At 51.4% G+C, this 22,299-nt stretch overlaps 9 protein-coding genes across 9 annotated transcripts; 4 read left to right on the forward strand and 5 right to left on the reverse strand.

Moving 5' to 3' along the window:
• Window positions 1-375: 375 nt before the first annotated feature.
• PC9H_002506 (uncharacterized protein) lies at window positions 376-7,559 on the forward strand (the record flags this gene model as incomplete). Its single annotated transcript, XM_036772142.1, has 10 exons — window positions 376-601; window positions 649-2,513; window positions 2,576-2,764; window positions 2,822-3,154; window positions 3,205-3,383; window positions 3,432-4,962; window positions 5,015-6,895; window positions 6,942-7,344; window positions 7,401-7,471; window positions 7,524-7,559. 10 exons carry the CDS (start codon window positions 376-378, stop codon window positions 7,557-7,559), a joined length of 6,714 nt encoding a protein of 2,237 aa, XP_036625788.1.
• Window positions 7,560-8,020: 461 nt separating this feature from the next.
• PC9H_002507 (uncharacterized protein) lies at window positions 8,021-9,229 on the forward strand (the record flags this gene model as incomplete). The annotated part of the gene is made up of 6 exons (XM_036772143.1): window positions 8,021-8,497; window positions 8,555-8,639; window positions 8,695-8,801; window positions 8,847-8,871; window positions 8,923-9,142; window positions 9,205-9,229. The coding sequence occupies 6 exons, from the start codon at window positions 8,021-8,023 to the stop codon at window positions 9,227-9,229; spliced, it is 939 nt and encodes a 312-aa protein (XP_036625789.1).
• A 930-nt stretch (window positions 9,230-10,159) lies between these two features.
• PC9H_002508 (uncharacterized protein) lies at window positions 10,160-10,741 on the reverse strand (the record flags this gene model as incomplete). The annotated part of the gene is made up of 3 exons (XM_036772144.1): window positions 10,160-10,457; window positions 10,535-10,628; window positions 10,687-10,741. The coding sequence occupies 3 exons, from the start codon at window positions 10,739-10,741 to the stop codon at window positions 10,160-10,162; spliced, it is 447 nt and encodes a 148-aa protein (XP_036625790.1).
• A 415-nt stretch (window positions 10,742-11,156) lies between these two features.
• PC9H_002509 (uncharacterized protein) lies at window positions 11,157-12,727 on the reverse strand (the record flags this gene model as incomplete). The annotated part of the gene is made up of 4 exons (XM_036772145.1): window positions 11,157-11,706; window positions 11,761-11,802; window positions 11,852-12,536; window positions 12,589-12,727. 4 exons carry the CDS (start codon window positions 12,725-12,727, stop codon window positions 11,157-11,159), a joined length of 1,416 nt encoding a protein of 471 aa, XP_036625791.1.
• A 217-nt stretch (window positions 12,728-12,944) lies between these two features.
• Window positions 12,945-13,977, forward strand: SLD5 (GINS complex subunit; the record flags this gene model as incomplete). Its single annotated transcript, XM_036772146.1, has 5 exons — window positions 12,945-13,265; window positions 13,322-13,456; window positions 13,519-13,601; window positions 13,654-13,830; window positions 13,881-13,977. 5 exons carry the CDS (start codon window positions 12,945-12,947, stop codon window positions 13,975-13,977), a joined length of 813 nt encoding a protein of 270 aa, XP_036625792.1.
• Window positions 13,978-14,096: 119 nt separating this feature from the next.
• Window positions 14,097-15,737, reverse strand: PC9H_002511 (uncharacterized protein; the record flags this gene model as incomplete). The annotated part of the gene is made up of 1 exon (XM_036772147.1): window positions 14,097-15,737. The coding sequence occupies one exon, from the start codon at window positions 15,735-15,737 to the stop codon at window positions 14,097-14,099; it is 1,641 nt and encodes a 546-aa protein (XP_036625793.1).
• Window positions 15,738-17,066: 1,329 nt separating this feature from the next.
• MRM2 (2' O-ribose methyltransferase) lies at window positions 17,067-18,317 on the reverse strand (the record flags this gene model as incomplete). The annotated part of the gene is made up of 3 exons (XM_036772148.1): window positions 17,067-17,214; window positions 17,289-18,161; window positions 18,277-18,317. The coding sequence occupies 3 exons, from the start codon at window positions 18,315-18,317 to the stop codon at window positions 17,067-17,069; spliced, it is 1,062 nt and encodes a 353-aa protein (XP_036625794.1).
• A 253-nt stretch (window positions 18,318-18,570) lies between these two features.
• On the reverse strand, window positions 18,571-20,065 carry PC9H_002513 (uncharacterized protein; the record flags this gene model as incomplete). The annotated part of the gene is made up of 7 exons (XM_036772149.1): window positions 18,571-18,693; window positions 18,751-19,010; window positions 19,069-19,264; window positions 19,314-19,431; window positions 19,485-19,833; window positions 19,899-19,950; window positions 20,009-20,065. 7 exons carry the CDS (start codon window positions 20,063-20,065, stop codon window positions 18,571-18,573), a joined length of 1,155 nt encoding a protein of 384 aa, XP_036625795.1.
• Window positions 20,066-21,000: 935 nt separating this feature from the next.
• On the forward strand, window positions 21,001-22,256 carry ERG25_2 (C-4 sterol methyl oxidase; the record flags this gene model as incomplete). Its single annotated transcript, XM_036772150.1, has 5 exons — window positions 21,001-21,165; window positions 21,220-21,378; window positions 21,459-21,588; window positions 21,652-21,894; window positions 21,961-22,256. The coding sequence occupies 5 exons, from the start codon at window positions 21,001-21,003 to the stop codon at window positions 22,254-22,256; spliced, it is 993 nt and encodes a 330-aa protein (XP_036625796.1).
• Window positions 22,257-22,299: the final 43 nt, after the last annotated feature.

Raw genomic sequence — 22,299 nt, forward strand, 5'->3', positions numbered from 1 at the left:
GTGCGGCAAAGCACATAGCACGCATAAGATGTTCAAAGACATTTATTGTGCGACAATACGTAGAATCAGCTTTTACTCTTGTGGCCAATTGAGCAGTACCTGAGTTGTTCGTTACCGGGTGTTCTTCTTGACTTCCCCTATGTCCCTCAGCATTGTGTGGCATTTCTTCACTAGGTCTACTATTTATTGGGCAATGAGATGTGCGTTTGCACTAGTAATCAGTCTCCGGTCTCCTTTGAGTTTCTACTTTTAGGTGACCAGATAAGATAGACGCCCTCAATTCACGTGCATTCGATCATCGATTGCTTCAGGGATTTTCATGCATTTGGCTCTTCTCCCGCTATAATTTTCCTCGGCGGGAGGTTCAAACAAAAAATGGCTATTCCAAGTTCTGCCAATGTATCAACCACAGCTCGACCTGGTCTCACACGCACCGACAGCACCATCCAAATTCCTGCACCCCCAGTCACTAGTCCTCCCATTCTAGGAGAAGTGCCGCCGAGCGATGTCGTCCTTGAGCTCAATGATGGCTCAGCTTTCAGCGGCATAAGCTTCGGTGCGGAGGGGAAGAGTGTTGCGGGAGAATGCGTCTTTCAGACTGGTATATCCCCTCCCTCTACGCTCGGGGTCTCTCTAACGAGGCTATAGGCATGGTGGGTTATACCGAGTCGTTGACGGATCCCTCATACGAGGGCCAGATCCTGATCCTGACTTACCCACTGATTGGAAACTACGGGGTACCTACTCGCACAGACTCATTGGACCACCTCCCAAAAGAATTCGAGTCTAGTCGGATTCACATCGCAGCTTTGGTGGTCGGTTATTACACCGACGACTTCAGTCACTTCTTGGCGAAATCATCCCTTGGGACATGGCTCAAAGAGAATGGTGTACCTGCGATGTATGGCATCGATACACGAGCGCTTACGAAGAAAATTAGAGAGAAGGGCTCCATGCTTGGAAAGATTCTCGCTCGGCGGCCCGATGCCTCTCCTGGTCGGGTCAGGGCTCTGGTGGCAGCTTCTGCAGCCCCATCTCGCGCCGCATCCCCTTCACTCACCCCTTCCTGGCGAGAAGATTACATGGACATACCGTTCTCTGACCCTAACCAAATCAACTTGGTTGCCTTGGTCTCGACGTCACGTCCTCGCTTATACGCACCAACGACAGAGCCACGCGCGCATCCATCAGGTCGCCCGTTGAGGATCTTGGCGATTGATGTTGGCATGAAGTACAACCAAATTCGATGCTTCATCGACAGAGGTGTCGAGCTCAAAGTGGTCCCTTGGGACTATGACTTCCTTCTCGAAGCTGAGCCTTACGATGGCATATTTCTTTCAAATGGTCCCGGCGACCCGACAACTCTACAATCCACCATCTCGAATCTGTCCAAAGCTATGGAAAAAGCCGATAGGCCAATCTTCGGTATATGCTTAGGGCATCAGTTAATGGCCCTCGCAGCTGGTGCCACTACATCGAAAATGAAATACGGTAACAGAGGGCATAATATCCCATGTACCGATGCCATGTCGGGTAGATGTTATATTACCAGCCAGAACCACGGTTTCCAGGTCGATAGGAGCTCATTACCGGCTGGGTGGAAAGAACTCTTTCGGAATGCTAACGACGGGAGTAACGAGGGAATATACTGTATAGACAAACCTTTTTTCTCCGTTCAATTCCACCCGGAATCCACACCTGGACCTCGCGATACCGAATTCCTCTTCGATGTCTTCATCCAAAACATCGCTGACTGTGCCGCCACTAATACACTCTCCCCCATCGTTATGCCGGGCGGGAAGAAGCAGGATAACGATAAACGCGTACCGAGAGCCAATGTGAGCAAGGTCATCATTCTTGGTTCGGGAGGCCTGTCAATCGGCCAAGCTGGAGAATTCGACTATTCTGGCTCACAAGCTATCAAAGCGCTCAAAGGGGAGGGCATCTATACCATCATGGTTAATCCGAACATTGCGACGATCGCCACTTCGAAAGGCCTTGCTGATAAGGTGTACTTTCTACCTGTCACACCCGAATTCGTTCGTAAAATCATTCACTACGAAAAGCCCGACGGTATATACGTGACCTTTGGTGGCCAAACGGCACTCAACGTGGGCATTAAACTGAAGGACGAGTTTGAGGCGCTAGGCGTCCAGGTTCTTGGCACACCTATAGACACGATAATCACCACCGAAGACAGGCAACTATTTGCCAGCGCGATGGCCGAAATCGGCGAGAAATGCGCAGAGAGCTCTACTGCGACCAATCAGGACGAAGCAGTTGCAGCCGCGAGATCCATCGGTTTTCCTGTCATTGTTCGAGCCGCATATGCACTCGGCGGCCTTGGGTCAGGCTTCGCTCAAGATGAGGCTCAACTAAAAGCCTTATGTGCCAAAGCCTTCGCCACGAGTCCTCAAGTGCTCGTTGAGAAGAGCATGAAAGGGTGGAAAGAAATAGAGTACGAAGTTGTGAGGGATTGTCGGGATAATTGCATTACTGTGTGCAATATGGAGGTCAGGAAATCTCTATCGCTCGCTGTGATGTGTTTTTGATGCCTCTTGACGTCCGTTTTCAGAATTTTGACCCTTTGGGCATCCACACAGGAGATTCTATTGTCGTAGCGCCTTCTCAGACCCTCTCCGACTCCGACTACAACATGCTACGGACGACTGCCATCAACGTCATTCGCCACCTCGGGGTCGTTGGTGAATGCAACATACAATACGCGTTGAATCCGACATCCCAGGAATATTGCATTATAGAGGTACGTTCATATTGAAATGCCTACATTCTGGTGTCTGAGCTAAATCCATATCGTTAGGTCAATGCACGCCTGTCTAGGTCCTCAGCCCTCGCATCGAAGGCAACAGGATATCCTCTTGCATTCATCGCAGCAAAACTCGGCCTGGGCATCCCACTAAACGAAATCAAGAATTCGGTCACCAAGGTCACAAGTGCTTGCTTTGAACCCAGTTTGGACTATGTCGTAGTCAAGATGCCTCGTTGGGATTTGAAAAAGTTTAGCCGCGTCAGCCGCCTGTTAAGTAGTAGTATGAAGAGCGTAGGAGAGGTCATGAGCATCGGGCGCACGTTCGAAGAAACCATCCAGAAAGCTATCCGTGCAATTGACGACCAGTTCACAGGCTTTGCAAATGTACATCTTCCGCTGCACACCCTTGTCATATCTGATTCACCCTCTATCAGAACGACTTTGTGGAGAACATCGACGAAGAGCTAGTCAATCCCACCGATAAACGCATCTTCGCTATTTCGGCCGCCTTTCATCGCGGATACTCCGTTGATAAGATTTGGCAAATGACGAACATAGACAAGTGGTTCTTGACAAAACTTCAACGTATCTTCCAAATGGAACAGCATCTTTCGTAAGATCTCTCATCTATCACCGACCAATCCCTTTACCTCTGCTGTAGGACTTTGAACGTCTCCACCATTGAGTCTCGCGTCCTACGACAAGCTAAACAACTTGGCTTCTCCGATAGGCAGCTGGCGAACTGCTTAGAATCCACCGAACTTGCGGTTCGCAGGAGACGACAAGAATCTGGCATCTCTCCCTTCGTCAAGCAAATAGACACGGTTGCTGCCGAGTTCCCCGCGTTTACAAACTACCTATACACATCATACAATGCTGTTGAACATGACATCACATTCGATGACCGTGGGGTGATGGTTCTTGGCTCTGGGGTCTACCGTATTGGTTCATCCGTCGAGTTCGATTGGTGCGCTGTTCGCGCTATACGGACCTTGCGCGACCAGGGGTTCCCCACCATCATGGTCAACTACAATCCAGAGACAGTCAGCACGGATTACGATGAAGCTGATCGACTCTACTTTGAGAATATTAGCTTGGAAACGATCTTGGACATTTACGACACGGAACGTTCGAGGGGTGTCATCCTTGCCATGGGTGGGCAGACTCCTAACAACATTGCTTTACCGCTATATCGCCAGAACGTCAAGATTTACGGGACCTCGCCTGAAATGATCGACACTGCCGAAAATAGGTACAAGTTTTCTCGCCTGCTGGACGAGATCGGTGTCGATCAACCACAGTGGAAGGAACTCACCAGCTACGATGAGGCCCTGGAATTCTGCGACAAGGTGGGCTACCCCGTTCTTGTTCGACCTTCATACGTACTTTCGGGGGCTGCCATGAACGTTGTTTCCACTGGGGATGACCTATCCAATTACTTGACACAAGCAACTGCTGTCTCCCGAGATCACCCAGTTGTCATCACCAAGTACATCGAACAGGCGAAGGAAATCGAAATGGACGCTGTCGCGAAGGGTGGCAAAATGGTTATGCACTTCATTTCCGAACACGTCGAAAACGCTGGAGTCCACTCTGGGGATGCTACGCTTATCCACCCTCCGCAAGATCTTGACCCTCAAACAGTACGCCAAATCGAGGAAGCAACAGCCAAAATTGGCAATGCGCTAAATGTCACCGGGCCCTTCAATATTCAGTTCATTGCCAAGAATAACGAGATCAAGGTAATAGAATGTAACTTGCGAGCCGCGCGATCGTTCCCATTCGTATCGAAAGTCACTGGTGTCGATGCCATAGAAATGGCGACCAAAGTTATGATGGACTTGCCTGTAGAGCCCTATCCCGACCTTGGACTCCCCTCGGATTATGTTGGGGTGAAGGTTCCCCAGTTTAGCTTTAGCCGTTTATCAGGCGCAGACCCGGTTCTCGGCGTGGAGATGGCCTCGACGGGCGAGGTCGCTTGCTTTGGTCATGATAAATACGAAGCATATCTAAAGGCCCTCATATCTACTGGCATCGTGCCGCCCAAGAAAAACATCCTCTTTTCCATTGGAAGCTACCGGGAAAAACTAGAGCTACTGCCGTCTGTCCAAAAGCTCAGTGCTTCTGGCTACAATATCTTCGCTACTTCTGGCACCGCCGATTTCTTAACTGAACACAACGTACCATGCAAGGTATGTTATCGTTCCATTCACCAAGAACACCTCTCAAAACTCGTTCGTCCAGTATCTCGAGACTCTGGGCGAGGATAGCCGGGATAAGCAAAAGACCGAGTATTCTTTGACCCAGCATCTGGCCAACAACCTCATAGACATGTACATCAACCTCCCCTCGAAGAATAGCTATCGTCGGCCTGCCAGTTATTCCAGTAAGGGTTATCATACCCGTCGCATGGCAGTGGACTTTGCCGTGCCGCTGATCACAAACGTCAAGAATGCGAAGATGCTAGTTGAAGCGCTTGTCCGCAAACTGCCTTTGGACGTCTCTGCAGTGGATGCTAAGAGCTCGCATACAACCCACATATTCCCTGGACTCATTAACATCTCTTCCTTCGTGTCGAATATCTCTGCTCCTGGGTCCAATGATCTCGCAATATCAACGCAAGCCTCTATCAGTTCTGGCTTCACCACTTCTATCGTTTTACCTATTGGGCAAGACAACATGATCTTTGATCGCGATACATTGAAGGAGGCGCGATCTAACGTGAACGCACGTGCACACTGCAATTACTCGCTTGGCTTTACGGCGACCCCCGATAACATACAAACTCTCGATGACGAATTACAGGCAGAGGCGAAGTTTCTGTTCATTCCGTTTGGCGTCGGTGGTGCACCAACCCCCCTCGCTGTTGCTGCTTCGCACTTCTCTTCGTGGCCAATGGACAAGCCCATAGTCTCCGATGCTAAAGGATCCGATCTCGCATCAGTTCTACTTCTGGCTAGCCTCCATAACAGAAGCATCCATATCACGGACGTCTGTTCCAAGGAGGACCTTGATCTGATTTCGCTGAGCAAGGCGAGGCAGTTAAAAGTAACCTGCGACGTTTCTGTGTATTCGCTATTCTTCACCAGGGAGCAATATCCGAAGTCTACTACCCTTCCCTCAGAAGAAAACCATAACGCTCTATGGAAAAGGTTAGACACCATTGATGCTTTCTCCGTCGGCATGACTCCATTCCGGTTGGCATCTGAGGTTGGAGAGGTTTATTCACCATGGTCTGGCACCGAGGAGACGCTCCCTTTGCTGCTTACAGCTGTCGAGAATGGTCGCCTAACACTTGAAGACATACGCTTACGACTTCATGATAATCCTATACATATCTTTGGTCTCCCTGACCAAGCCAATACACACGTTGAAGTAGTGATCGGCCGAAAGGCGGTCTTTGGGAAGCGACCTACGTGCTGGTCGACCATCGAGCAAACCTCTGTCGCGGGCGCAATTCATCGTGTTGTTGTACACGGACAGACTGTTTTCCTTGACGGCCATGTATTCTCCTCTCCACAAGGAAAAGATATCTCGAGTGCAACTGTTACCCATCCGACAACGTCTACAGCAGCAGCCACACTTGGCGCAATCACCGCTCAAGGGCGGGATGACCATTTGCCAAGTCTCCCGGCGCTGTCATCTGGGCAACCATTAGGCGTCGGTTTGCACGGACCGCTTGCTCCTTCGCTCCATCTACCCCATCAACCTCATCCTGCATTCCACCGTCGTCATATACTCTCGGTCAGACAATTTAGCCATCGCGACATTCATGACCTCTTCTCCTTGGCTCACGAAATGCAACTACAAGTCGAACGGAATGGTACTTTGGATATTTTGAAAGGCAAGGTTCTTTGCACTCTTTTTTACGAGCCATCGACACGGACCAGTTCCTCGTTTGACGCTGCGATGAAACGATGTGGCGGCGAAGTCGTCCAGATCAATGCCGAACTGTCCTCAGTACAAAAGGGAGAGACGTTACCAGACACGGTCAGGACGTTGGGTTGTTACGGTGATGCTATAGTTCTTCGACATCCGGATGTTGGCAGCGCCCAACTAGCTGCAAAATTTTCGCCGGTGCCCATCATCAACGCAGGTGACGGGATTGGAGAGCACCCCACACAGGTAGGCACGTTGCTTCTACTCTAACTCTGACTTACCTTGCACGTAGGCCCTTTTGGATGTGTATACGATACGATCTGAGCTAGGTACCGTCAACGGCCGAACAATTACATTGCTCGGTGATTTAAAGAATGGTCGCACCGTGCACAGCTTGGTATCACTTCTCTGTCTCTACTCCGTCCGGTTGAACTTTGTTTCTCCGACATCACTTTCCATGCCTGCGACCGTCGTCAGCGCTGCACGGAAAGCGGGGGTTGTTGTTTATCAGTGCGAATCCTTGGACGAAGTGTTGGCCGATACCGACGTCCTCTACGTTACTAGGGTGCAGAAGGAGCGGTTTGAAAGCGAACGCGAGTGGCAGCAGGTAAAAGACGCTTACAGAGTCGACCATGCTGTTCTATCAAGAGCAAAAGAAGACATGATCGTCATGCACCCTCTTCCAAGAGTCAATGGTGAGACAACTTCTTGATCTATTCTTGTGCAAGGTTTGATGTGGTACCAATTCTAGAAATTGACCCCGAGGTCGACTTTGACTCGAGGCGAGCTGTGTACTTCCGCCAAATGCGCTATGGTCTCTATGTACGCTTCCCCCAGCTAATTAACAATCCCCCATTGATCTTCTGCTACTTAGATTCGAATGGCGTTGCTCGCAAGTGTAATGGGCTGAGTAGATGTCTCCATTACCTCCATCGAGGGGCTGGCGCCGGCTGGCGTCGTGGATGCTGAGAACCGGTGTTATACCAGCGACGTGATCAAAGCGACCAAAACATGATATCCCATGGGACTAGGGCGTTGATTACTATATGTCGTTCAAGAAGTATGTTTTTAGATTGCTCCTCGCGGACATTGAATTTTCAACTTCACCCAATTTCCACCTTCATGAGAATGGCCAGAGTTCTCGACATTAGATGCGGCTGATCATCCACATGCCGGATTTCCTGCGGTAGATTAATATGGCCAGGCTTCCAACAATCATGTCGCAGGTTCCTTCCCTCTCAGCTTCACTTCTTACGGGGCGGGCCGCTTAAGTTGAACGCCTGTAAATCGCGTGGTATGTCAGATCGTGGACGACTTCCAGCCCCCACGCGGGACCTTGGTGTGAATCGCTCATCTTCCACCCTCGTAGACATGGATCGCGGTCAAGATCACGCAGCGCAAGAGGAGCAGGGCACTCAACCAGTTGTGCATGGCGGGGGGCAGGAGCCTACTGGGACACGAGCGACAACTCAGTCTCACTCTCTGGGACAAACTGCCAGCCCAACTCAATTGTTGCCCCAGGCAGACCGTCCACAACCGGAGCCGCCGAGGCCTATTCTTTTACCCCCCTCCATCCCTCAGGCACCTCTCCAAGACAACGATAACCTAAATCCAGCCATTAATCGCGGGGGTGAGCCCCTACCAACTACCCAAAATGTCACCGCGCCAGTGGAGAGGCTAGATGATGATCACGGTTCAAGAGACTCGTCGCCTGGACATCGTCCCAACCAACCCAACCCTATTTATCCAAGATATCCGCAGCGTTTGGCAGATCCTGGGTTAAGTCGAGTAAACTCTCGGCGATCTGGTATTGACTGGATTGTACCGGTGGAGGAACGGAAAGAACTGGTTTGTTCGCCATAAATGCTGCCCGACACAGTGTCCTAATCCTTATCCTGTTTGCAGCCTCCTCGTCCAAAAACCTTGGGAGAGAGATTGCAGAAAACAATTGACCACGCAAATACCGAATGTGAGAAATATGCTGTCAGAGGTTGGCTTGAAACTGCCTGCATGAGCTTTTGCTTACAAAAGGATTGTTATTTTAGCCAAATTAACGGCGTACGCGCTCAACATTGCTATCGGAATGCAAGTACTGTTAGGGGCGTTGACTACTGCGGTCTCAGCTGCTACATCCGGACATAGTGTTGGTTGTGTTCGTATCCAAATTCTCCCAGTTGCTAATCTTGCACTGGCTTAGACGTCCATCGCTACCTCTGTTCTAGGTAGGCCGGGAAATTTGGTTCATTGCATCTACTGTTGACAGTGGTGTTCAGGTGGCCTCGCTACACTGGTTGCATCGTATCTGGCTCGTGCACGAGGTTCAAATGAGCCAGAGCTGTCAATCACACGAGTTAAGGACCTGGAGCATTTTAAACGAGAATGCGAAGCTTTCATCATGGATCATGGCCATAAAACCGAGGAGACTGGCCCGCTTGTAGACAAGATGAATAATCTACGTTACAAGTTTGAAGACTTGCTAGGTAATGCCAGTGGGTGAGTACTTCCTTGCGTCATCTACGTTGGGATTTCTACTCACCAATGCCCTCCCGATATAGCGAGCGGAAGCTGGCTCCGGCGTAATACCGATAATTGATCAATCATGCCGCACTATATACATACCCTTTGCCATTAATTGCTCTCCTTTAATTTATCACACCCTTCAGTTTTACTCTCTCAAAGCAAGGTCATCTGGCCCGTTTTCAGGCTGATTCCATCATGACAGCATGTTCTAATTTGAACTATTTAGGATTGCTGTTGAGTTCTTGGAACCGAAATGAAGACACTTCTCTTTTAAGTCCATCTGGCTAAAGATATCTTTGCCATAGAGTTCTGCTAGGGGTGGATAACGCAAGCGTTTACTAGTAACTGGTCATTGGTCGGATAACTCACAATGCATTCGTCTCGTGCATGTCCCGTGCAGAAGCCAATGGTATTTTGATGCACGGGTGTGCCAGTAATCAGTTACCTGATCCTGCAACAGATCAGTCGGATACAAGTGGTCATAGGGTGGAGGGAGTGTAAGTGGGTGAGGTCCCCTCTCTGCGGAAACGTCGTACAGTAGGTTGACAAGCAGGCAGTCAGCGCATGGGGTCAAAATGTATCGACACGCAAGTCAAAACCCTACTTCGAGAGTGCTTACCGATTCTTAATTTACGAGGTGTTACAGACACTGATTGCATGCGGCGAATTGCGTCGAATTCTCGACCTCATGGTTGCCTTCTCGCAGTCTATTTCTAAGTATGTTTTGCGGGCCGGAATCGGGGTCGAACGTTGAATGTTGAAACGTTGAAGATTCGCGAAATCGCGATTCGGACTGTGACCATTTGTTAGTAGAGACGAAGAAGAGTACAATATGATCACTCACAGTATTGTACATCAATAGTAGTACTGAATAGATTACTGTGGTCGATACATCTTACATATCATCTACTCGAGACATACCCCTTGGTTATTATTCGTCCCACCGTTGTTCGGCGCCATTGTTGTCTGCCATTGGCGGTTCCCGCAGGCTCACTCGTCCTCGTCGTCCTCTTCCATTCTATTCTCACCATTCTCCTCTTCTTCGCCGTCTTCTTCCTCTTTCATAACAGGTTCCGACTTCTTCTTGCGGCGCCTCTTGGGTGGCGGCGCATCGCCGTCAGCGGCAGCTTTCTTACTCTTCGTTCTCCGCTTCTTGCCTTCGGGGGCCTCGCCATTCGTCGGCGCCTGTGCGTCCATGTCGATTGTACCACCATTGGATGGATCCGGTACTGATTCGACCAATTCTTTGAGGAAGTCGAGCATCTCCGTTGTCTCGACGGCATGCTTCCTATGGCAGCCATGACCACATACACAGAAACCACAATCAGTAACGTAGACCCAAGCACACGAGCGCATCGAACGCACAGATGGTACGCCTCCACCTTCTTTGAACCGCGCTCCACCGTGACATTGCTGGCCTCTTCGATGATCATACTTAGGAACAGCTCTAAAGCCTTTGCTGGGTTCGTTGAGCGTGGGCATCGCAGATATCTCAGTATCCCAGCGCATATACGTACAGATTACAATCGGTGTTGCCTGTGCCACTTTGCCCACTTCTTCATCTTTCTGCATTATCTTCTTGATGCGCGCCTTGGAGACCCGCGGTTTGCTTTGGTTATTCGCACAGCAGAGGGCTTAGGGGGTAGCTCACCACAGGAAATTTGGTTTGCTTGTTTCTATTCTTCATTGAACGCGATGTAGGGAGGAGCAAGTTGGTGAAGTCGAGACTGACGATGAAGTGGCGTTGAGTGGTGTTCGAGACAACGCTGGGCGCTTATCATACGGCCAGGCGTCTGCTTTCATATATTCAAGTTACGGCTCAGTTGATATGTAGTACAATGATAATCGTCGACAGTTTGGAGGAATTGTAGATCATGAATATTAGTAGACTTGGATCATCCAATGTGACTTATCCAAGATTCGGCGACCCAGTAGATGTGAGCCGTGCTTACCAGGCCTGCTGTCCAGCACCTCTCCATGCAGAATTTTACTGTGCATAATGAGTCTCGCTTGGTCCAGATCCGTAATGCTGATGGTACGTCAAAGGTGGGACACCGTAGCCCGGCGCCTGCGTCCCAGGAGCAGGTAAGTAGTACGCGACCTGGAACTGGGGAGGGTGGCCGGGGTGAGGCTCCATACACTGAGCGTACCCGGGAGGTGCCTGCCCGTAATATGCGGGCTGAGGGCAATAAGCGTACGACGCCTGCGGCGGAGCGTTCGCGTAGGCAGACTGGAACTCGGGCGCATAGTTGTATGAGTGGGGGTGCCCGGGGCTCTGCATGAGCTGGGTCATACTCTCAACCCATGCCCGATCGGCTTCCCTGCGCGCCTGCTCGGCCATCATCTCCTCTGCGATTATCCGGTCGCGCTCTGCGACTTCGCGATTGTGCTCGGCGATGCGGGTGGCGTGCGCTGCCACCCTCCGAACCTGCGCCTCCGCTCGCTGGGCCGCCTCTTCCACGCGCCGACAGTGCTCCAGGCGCGCGCGCGCGTCCCGCTCCTCCTCGCCGAGATATCTGATTTGTCCCATAACGTGGCTAAAAAGAGCCGAATTCCAGACCGCAAACACGTCAATAGATTATGTTACTTACTCAGTGATGAAGACGCGCATTTGGCTGTAGACGCGAGCTACCCTGCGCTCAAAGAGATGAGCGAATTTGGATCGAAAACGAAGGCGCATACCCTGAAGGAACAATATCGGCTTGGGGAGCTTGGTGGCTTGTGGTATTATACGATTGTTGTATTTCATCTCCTGGGTCGGCACCAAGGTGATTGGCTCGACTCGCACCATCTTCAGTATCATTCGAGCCTGCATGAACACCACGACCAACGCTCGGAGGCTTTTCTGAGGTGCGGCCGTTCCCATTGTCGCGTGCTTCCTCAGCCTTTCTCTCAGCCTCCTCCACCTTACCGAGAACTATGGCATACGCTTCCTGCTCCATTTCCTTCATCATTTCTCCGCCTGCCGCCTCCTGGGTCTCTCGCAAGTACTCCAGGATGACTGGACTTAGGCGCACAACCCTCTTCCTGGATGATGTATGCGGGAGAGGAGCTGTGCCGTCGCTAAACACCTTTGCCAAGCCGTCAAGTTCTTCTGAATCGGCGGGGTTGTTCATATATCCCAACATGAATAGCATGACCATGAAGCCGTCCGTAAGGGTGTCCTTGATATCCTCCTTGGCGCCTGCATTTACGACCTTGCTCTCTATATTTCCTTCGTACCGCTTGATGAATGAGATGACATCGCGCAACCAAATCGGACGTTGGTTTTCCGGGGACCTGGAGGTATTATGGGCATGTTCTGAAGGGGCCGAACGAGAGGCAGCAGAATCTACTGAACTTGGTGGATTCCGCGGGATTGCAGTGCCTAATGACTTGATTCAGCATTGGTCGGAACCATACAGAACATATTTACTGACCTGCGGCTGTCGATTCTCCTCTTCTTCGTTTGCCTAGTCTGGTAGTGGGCGTCAATGTTAGAGGTTGCGGTGCACCAGTAGAAGGACCTTCAAGAGTGAGCCCGAGCGAGGTCGTCGATTGAAGATCGTCGGTCGTCATTAAATGTATTCGCTCCAAGTGTGGCAGCACGAAAGCGGCGCAGGCTCTTTATCCACTCGCCTTGAAACTCAGCGTCCTTGTGGCCAACATCATTTGACTTGATGCACAATGGGCCACAGTGGCCACAGGAGGTGGTGGCCAATCTGCCATGGCGGTCGTGATCTGAGTTGCGTGGTTGCCACGTGATCGCGTCCCTCGTTTCACTTGCTTCGCTTCGATGGCCGACTGGGACGAAGAATACAACCGTACATTTGGCGCTGGGCAGGCTGCGGTAGCCTCGGGCAGCGCGCCCCCCGCCAATCCCTTCCTCGAACGCATACGAGACGTGGCTCGCGATGATGACGATATCGACATCGACGAGCTCATGGCGCCTGCTGGCATACAAGCCGGGCTTTTCGACCGTACCGGCTCGTCGACGCAGGGGGAACCGCCCATCCAGCAGCTCATCAGACACTGGATGAACGAGCGCCACGCGCCTGATATCCTCCCAATACAAGAACAGCTCCTAGCCAGCATCTTGGATCACATTCGTCGGCAGGTACAACTATCCCGCCCCTCTCTACAGGACAGCTGCACTCACAGCTTACTCACCAGTCCGACGCTGTGCAGCTGATACGGTCGGATCCCGGCGCCTCTCAGGAGGAGCACTTCCGAATCGTCCTCGTCCAAACAGAGATCGAGCGCATCAAGTTCATCGTGCGGTCGTATCTACGAACCAGACTGTTCAAGGTATACCCCCTTGCCTCGACGCGCTCGCCACTTCGCGACCTCTCCGCTGACATGCAGCACAGATCGAGAAATACGCCCGGTACATCGTTTCCAACGTAGATATCCAGACACGAATTTCCGCATCGGAGCGTGCGTATGCTAGCAAGTACGTGTCAATCCCCCATCTCACTGGGAGGTTGCCGCTGAGCCGATATCAGACAAGCAAAAATCCTAGATAATCACTTCTGGGTCACCGTGCTCCAAAGTCTACCCGAAGCCCAGTCGCATCTTGACGATACCCCGATATTCATGCCCCCGATGGTCACAGAACCTGACAAATCGCGCGCCGTATTCGTTCACGCTCTCAAACAGTGTCCACCGGTCATTTTGCCAGAGTACGCATCGTCGAACAAAGATGTCCGGCTCACTAACACATCCCTTCCAGTGGCTCATCACTCGAAATGGCGAAAGACCATATTTCCCTTGTCCCCTTTTCGGCCGTGGAAAACCTCATCCTTCGAGATGAAGTTGAGTTGGTTTGAAGTTATGAAGTAAAGACAACATGTACATATTTCGACGGTTCGTACAATTCATTCCTAGAATACGGTATTCTCTATCTACGCATATAGCCAATAAAACGGGTCATTTCCGCCAGCCGTGATCAGATTGCAAGCCCTGGCACTCTCCTTGCATCGTCCGTGCTCGGTGACTCTTCCCGTTTGCGTGGACTCAACGGGGCAACGTTCCTCATCATCTCTTCCCAAATCGCCGATAAATCGCACCCTTCACCATCCTCAACTCGAGACTCGTTCGAGTACGCTGAAGTGGAATACCCAGACGCAGAACTAGGGAGAGAATGACGAGCCTGATCGTGTTTATCACCCGGAAAGGGCGCCGAAGGAAGTACAGGAGAAACAAACGACACTGTCGGTCGTTCAGACCGGGTTGAAGTTGAACGTGCTGTGAGGAGTATAGATCGTGGTTGAGACGTCGTCTCGCGAATCAAAACCTTGTTGTCCGCAGGGGGTGCGTTTATGGAACCTGAATTGAGTCTTAGACCCGAGATATCATCGGAGCGTAGTCCAAGGCCAGAAACTGGGCGAAGACTTGGAGGCAAGGAGGCATCAGATGTGAATGCGTTAAACCGCGAGCCGGTCGTTGGAACCGGGGGAAGTGGCCCAGTTGGTCGGCCAGATAGAACCGGAGAACCAGGGAGGGATCCAGAAATAAGTTTCCCAGCATCTTTGCGACGGGCCACGGAGGAAAGACTGAGGTTCGACGGTAGACACGCTGATAGATTCGCCCACCCAAACCGACGCGCATTGCAACGGGGTTCTTGGTTTGCCGCTTCTGGACTTTGAGGAGGCGGGGCTTCCATTTGGTCTGTATCGCAAAACATCATGTAGTAGTCTATGTCTATACCAAGATCGCCAGGGTTGCTGCTAAATGGCGTGGAGCAGGATGGTGGGGAAGAGTAGGTTGAGCTAGGCGAATCCCGAGGGCTGGCGCTAGAGCTAGGCGATGCGTAGATCGGAGGTGGGGGAGATGGTATTCTCAAAGGCGGCGGAGAAAATAACGAGAATGAGTCTGGGTCCAGTTCATCGTCCACTCGAGGAGCCGGAATCCTGGTTGTGTAAGACAAGGGCCTGCTGGATATGGGGGCGGCAATGTCCAGTGCGACACCGTTACTGAAATATTGGTACCTTTCATTTGACTGGGTCGGGTTGGGGCTCTCCTCCGGGGCGCTATCGCAAGAAGGGTCTGTCCTATAGCTCGGAGGCGAGAATTGGGGAGAGGAATGCAAAGAACCAAAAGAGGCTGCGGGTGAGTAGGTAGGCAGTGGCATCCTCGGTAGACTATATTCAGAATCAGTGCCTCCGAACTGAGAACGCGCACTATGCAGCTCAGCAAGACGACTTGATGGGTAGAGATACTGCAGCCGGTCGCCGCCCCGGAGTGGGTAGAGCGCGGCCCGCGTCCGCTTCGCCTCGATATCGACCAGAGGATCCTCGAGTCCATCCCGCTCGCCATTCCGCCACCGGCGTTCGTTGAAGAAATGATTCCACTTCTTGGCTTTCTTGCACTTATATGCGAAGGACTTGAATTGGCCGGTTCGCCTCGTGTCGGCGGTGCGGTGCTCCCTTACGCGGTCTACCACTTGCATGACGGCCCATCCAAGCACGAAGATGAGGATCGTGCCGCCTGTGAAGGATATGACCGTAATGGCGATCAGGCGGATTTCCGATTGGCGTATTCCGAGGTTGAGAGCCGACGAGGGGTATATAGCTGGGCGATCCGCCATTGCTGGGAGAGAGTTGTGTGGTAGTGATGTGGCTTGAGGATAGGAATATCAAACGAGTGCGGGGTGAAATGAGTGTAAAGCGTAGGGCTTGTGGTGGGGGGAAGAATGAAACCCGATGATGCGCCCGTTGCCTTTTTATACTTCGGAACCGCGGACGATCGACGACTCCGTCCATCGCAGTGCCTGTCATTCATCGACACCATGGGGGGCTAATAAGGCAAGAGAACTATGTCCGAAGCGTCGCTTTCGGACCGTAGCGACACCTTGTCCCAGTTCTTGTGCACGTACTGCAAGTTTGGAGACCAGCACCAAAGCGAACCCATGTCGTATAGGCTCTTCGGCGAATCAAACAATTGACATGTAGCATCGGCGGAAGCCTTAAGTTCGAAATCGAGGATGCGCCGCGAAGCTTGACGACATTCCTTCTGAGAGAACGGGAAATTGGGGCACTATTGACAATCGTTGGAATCCCTATCAAATGTTGGCATGACTGCTGTTCAATGGACGATGAATAATATAGCACATACCTCGCAACTTATGTATGGCATGTACCGAGGCACAACTCCAAGTCAACCCAACCCAATCTGTATTGGAATAGGTTCGCCACAACTTTTTGCTATCTCACCCGAGGGCCCAATGCCATGTTCGTATAACACGAACAACGGGGACGGGTATATGGGCGGGACCATAGTCCGAGGCTCCCCTCAAGCACGTTCGGGATTCTACTGTTCGGCAGAGGAAGTCAAGTTGCATGCAGGTCATGGGGGGCGGTAGTTCGCTACGTCCTCAGGGCTATGTTAACACGATTTGTTGTCTGTGAAAGGTACCTTTGCGAATCAAACCTGGTATGCGCTTAGTCGCTGGTAGGGATGAGAATATTTGGCCAAGCCCCTGTCTCTACTTCATGGTCCCAGCAGCCATGCTGTTGCTGTTGATCCTTTTATGGTAGCTTACTTTCCTTTCCAATTGATCTGTCTGCTTTCCACTATCTCAGCTTCAACCATATTGTTTACAGCTGAGGTATGTTAATCCCTTGTTATGCCCAGTAATAACTACAATACTTATTACTTATATTCACTGTAGAACTTGCATCAGTACTTATTGCTTGTTCTACAGGTTAGCCCCGAATAGATTGTGCTTTGACCATATAGTCTACAGCTGAGAGCTCACATCAGTACTTGCTTGTTCTACACATGCTAAGGCCTAGAAAACCTGTTAGGTACGACAGAGATGATGATGATAGAGTTGTATCACCTAACCAGTAATTTAGCAACACCCGCCAGACCGTGGCTCTGCCATCAAGGATGGCTTAAAAGGACGGCAGGCGCGTCAACCACGCCATCCTTGACATAGCCAATATCCTTCACTTGATTGTGAACGGCTGGCAGCCGGCTTGATGAACTTCACATCATTGAAATTCGGCTCCAGAGCATCAACACGGAATCGTTGCAGCAGAGGGTGCGTAAAATGTTTCAGCCTGAATGAGCAAACCCACCATCAGCATGGATCGCGCGCAGCATACCATGTCGATAGAATAGACCGAAAACATACAGCAGCACTCCTCCCTTACGATTCCCTATGCTTTCTGCCGACCGCATGTTCCGCTTCGTGAACTCCAGAACAGCGTCACATATCTCGAGACTCCTCTCCGTGTCTCGCGTAGTGTTTCCCGTCATATTCGCCGCCATATCCGAGAGAACGACGTCCACCTTCCCGTCCCCACTCCGCAACAGGCTCTCGATCGACGCTTCCGCTTCCGGGGAGAGGAAGTCGAGTTTCAGCGTATGCACGCCTGGGATATGCGGGATAGCCAGGAGGTCGACGGCGATAATGGTTCCCTGGCCTACAGACCGCGTGTCCTCGGCGTTAAGCGGGTCGTAGAAACCCAGCTCGGCGTCCGACGCTTTCTTCGGGACCCGCTTCTTGCTGTCCTTGCGGTTCCATCGTCGCGGCAGCTTTCCAGTATCGACGTCGTGGAGGAGCATCCGCCTGGAGGTGTCGTCCTTTCCTGTATCGAAGCCGTCCAGAGGCCTGAGTTCCTCCTCCGCATCATTATCCCGGGTCGATCCAGCAGATGGCGCATCATTCACCGGCGTCGAGGACCAGCCAAGCTTCCCGGCGACCACCTGGCTCCACCCTCCAGGCGCAGCACCCAGGTCGACGACGGAGCGCACATGCGGTTGGCTAAGAAACGAACCATGGTTCTGGTCGATTTCGAGTAATTTGAAGGCAGAACGCGATCGATATGCCGCCGGGTCTGCGAGACGCTCCCGGACGAATGGATCCCGGCTCTGACGAGCCAGCCACACTTTCGACGATGCTGAAGCTTTGCGGCACACAGGCGTTGCGCGGAACAGCATAAACAGGCCACTCGAAGTCGCGTCGAAGTAGGTTGGAGCTTGCTTCAACTCGGAGGCAAAGGAACTAACTTCAATACACGTGATCAATTTCAGGTAGTTCTTCCAAACCCTTCGACTGTTCTACGCTTTCAAAACATTACGATAGCGCAATCACCGGATGTGATTGGTGTGCAACGTACAGACAGTTAACGGGCTTTAAAGCGCATAGAAGGAACATCATCCATTTGGCTGAATAACGAGGCACCGAACATAATAAAATGAGAGTTCGTTCAGACGTCAGAAAGAGAGTGAAAAATCCGAGTCCCGACACCTCGCTCCAAGAAGCGAAGATGATATGATAGCAGAAAAACGAGTGGACAGGATGTCAAGTGTCAAGGAGGCAGGGTATATCAATCATCACCACCACGCATGTAGATGGTGCAACAAGAAAAGTATATCGCAAGAAACCACCGCCAAAAAGTGAGGCAAGGCGTTTATCGTCTGCCCGTGCTGCGCCCGTAGCCGACCTGCAGATTGTCCAGCTCCGCCTCGAGCTGCTTGATAGCACTGTGCGCCATCTCCAGGTCCTTGTTGAGGCGATCGCGCTCTGCGATGAGCTACATAGACACAGCACAATCAGTAAATTTTATGGAAGGCAATTTGACTCCACGTACGTGTTGTTCCCACTGTCTGAACCGCGCTTCCTCGGCCTTGACCTGCTCGGTGAACCGCTTCCTGAGCTGCTCTTCCTCCTCCTTGAACTTGGGGTTGTCGAGCTTCTTGACCTTGGGCTCGCCGAACTTGCGGGTCTCCATCTGTTGCTGGCGGTAGTTCTCATAGTGCAGCTCCTCCGTCGTGGAGATGAGGTCGAGCATGTGGGTGCGAATAAGAAGCGAACGAAGCTTTTTGAAGTCGCAATGGTTCTCGTTTTCGACTACGACGAAGGTTAACTGAGATTGAAGGGGGAAATCGAGGCTGTCGGAGGAACGCACCTTCAGCGACACCCCACAGGTACTCGCGGCCCTTTACTATTCTACCATCAAGCGTTTTCACGTCCTCGGTGGAACCGATGATGGAGAACGGGATAGCATCAGTGAGAATACGGGCATGTTCGACGCTTTGGGCGTCATCATTGTCCAAGGGTGGTGTGTAGATACGGATGCCCTGGGCGGCAATGACCTCCCGAATCTGCAGACGAATAAGCATGGACAGACAAACGTCGACAAAACATACGCACACGTTGCTTGAACAAGAAAAGGTCGTTTTGGGTGAGGGTATCGGCTTTGGCAATGACGGGTATGAGATTGACACGCGTTCCCAATCGCTTCATGATCTCAATGTCGAGCGGCTTCAAGCTGAGGGTTCGGACGTTTAGACGAGCGTCTTGGAAACGAGTGAGAAAACGCACGTATGCCCCGTCGCTCGGATGAAATAGACACAAGCATGCACCCGTAGGTCGATTTTCTCGCGTCTTTCGGGCTGCTGCTCCTGGCGCATGTATGCTTCATGCTGGTCGTCAATGAATTCGACAATGGGAGACCAGGAATCGCGGTTGTTGACGTAGTCGCCAAACCCAGGCGTGTCGATGACGGTCAACTTCACCTTGAACTGCTTCTCCTCCAGCTCGGCCTTGATGATGTCGACTTCCGTGAGCTTGTCGAGCTGCTTGTGGTGGCGCCTGTTGTAGTTTTTTGGGGGCGACAACTCCGTCGAGAAGAGGGTGTTGATGAGCGTCGTTTTACCGAGTCCAGACTCCCCTACAACGAAAACGAAGAGTTCAGGTTCACCCACAGTTGCTCCATTCAAATCTGAATGTACTGACCCACTACCATCATCGTAAAATGCGCCCCACGCTTGGCGACAATCTTGTGTTTCTAGAGACGCGGGGGTGTCAAATGAAACTACCAGCCTAGAAAAAAGAAGTATGCAAACCTGGTTTGGCAAGTTCGCAATACCAATGCCGTCGACGGAAGAAATGGGGGCGGCCATAATGATGAAGGATGAGAACGAACGATGTTGGCAAAGTTGAGGAAGCTAGTACTTTGTTTACTGGAGTTTGGCACTCCTGGTTTCTTGGTCGGCTAATTCCGTCCCAGTAGGCGCCCATGTCATTCAACTTCTCTTGAATGTCTTCTGGTCACCGGGCGTTCGCTCCCCAACCCAAAGGATACCCCGTGGACCAGTAAAACTGTAAGATTTATAGCCTATAGTCACGCTAACGATCTACTATGCAAATGTTAATTGTACGTCGATGAAACGGTTAGTATAACGTTCACGAATAAAATTGGCATTCGCTTAACGAGGAAACATTGACTTCACGACATCGAGCAGGTTACTTCGCCCGAGTTTCCATCACTTCACGTTCGAATTGCTCGAATCCCGCACGCAGTTGGAACCCCACGTCCCGGTACGCTCTGCAGTTGGTTGTCAGGACTTGCAACTAGGAAGACAAAATTTCGGCCGCTCTTGTCGCCTACCCCAAAACAATTCAATTCTCAGCCACTCTTCGGCAAGCTCTACGAATATGATAGCTCCATTCGCGAGTTAAATGGGATCGGTGGCTCGAGAGGGGATTCTGTTAATACGTAGCCCAAGCCTCTAAAACTGTTGACAGTTCTACTTATGTTCATTAGAATCGTTCTCAATGTCTGTAATATCTATGCAATGATTCGTGCACCTGAAAAGTTGCGCAAAATACGGCGGCACCGAAGCTCGAATTCAAGCACCCAGAACCCTCCAAAAGGGTCTACGCTGTCGAGAACGGGGAGCCAGAATGTCCCACACGAATAAATCGCCCCATTCTTTATCCGGTCATTTTGAAGTGGTGTGTTTCTGCCACCCAGCGCTTAGGCATTTCGTATATAAAAGAACCACGATGACCAAGTTGGAGGAACCCCAGATCCACCGCTACTGCCAAATTGCCAATGGCGACAAACGCGACATTCAGCGCACCGCAGCTATTCGAGACGCTTTACGGCGCCACGGATCTCGCTGCCCTTAACTGGTTCGAGAAACAATGGGTCGCCTGGTATATCTGGATCGGCAATCCAGTCATTGCCACCGGCCTTATGAGCTTTCTCCTGCACGAAGTGAGTTCCCAGCCATGCATAGTAGGGTTAATCTGATTGATTTCATTTCCTTAGTTTGTCTACTTTGGCAGATGTATCCCGTGGATAATCATCGACGCTATCCCGTACTTTAGGCGGTGGAAGCTGCAGCCTAACAAGATACCTACACCAAAAGAGCAATGGGAATGCACGAAGCAAGTCTTGTTCTCCCACTTCACGATCGAACTACCAGCCGTACGTCTTTCCTCACTGTTCGCCTCTGAACACATTCATCTACGCAGGTTCTGACGAATACATTCATTTCCTATGGATAGATCTGGCTCTTCCACCCAATGGCAGAATCTATCGGAATGGCTACGTACCAAGTCCCTTTCCCCGACTGGCGCACTATGCTCCCACAGGTCGCTTTCTGCTTCGTCTTCGAAGACTTCTTCCACTACGTCGGTAAGTATTCCACATTCACTTTAACTTACGGCATTGCAGTTCTCAATTCTATGCTTCTTATAGCACACCAGGCGCTTCACTACGGCCCCCTTTATAAACACATCCACAAGATCCACCACAAGTATTCTGCTCCATTCGGTCTGGCCGCGGAATACGCACATCCAGCGGAAGTGTTCATCCTAGGCACGGGGACAATCGCGGGGCCTCTCCTCTACTGCTTCTTCTTCGGCAACCTCCATATCGTCACCGTGTATATCTGGATCACCTTGCGTCTATTCCAGGCTATCGACTCGCACAGTGGATATGGTAAGCATTTTGCATGTTCGATAGCCTTCCTGCCCGCTGTCTAACAAAGCTCTTTCCTTCGCGCAGACTTCCCCTGGTCGCTGCAGCACATCGTTCCCTTCTGGTCCGGCGCAGAGCACCACGACTTCCACCACATGGCCTTCACGAACAACTTCTCCACCTCCTTCCGCTGGTGCGACAGGCTGTTCGGCACGGACACGAAGTACCAGGAATACCGCGCCCGCGTGAAGGCGATGAAGACCAAGAGCGCTAACAAGGAAGACTTCCAGAGAATGGAGAAGAAGCTGATGGAGGAAGTGGAGAAGGAAGGCCAGATTGCGGAAAGGGAGGTTGAGAATGGCGTCAAAGCGAAGAAGCAGTGATAATCTGTCTATCGATGGATAACAGAGTGGGGGATGTAACATA

This window comes from Pleurotus ostreatus (assembly GCF_014466165.1).
Source record: "Pleurotus ostreatus strain PC9 chromosome Unknown scaffold_11, whole genome shotgun sequence".
In the NCBI taxonomy this organism is placed as follows: domain Eukaryota; kingdom Fungi; phylum Basidiomycota; class Agaricomycetes; order Agaricales; family Pleurotaceae; genus Pleurotus; species Pleurotus ostreatus.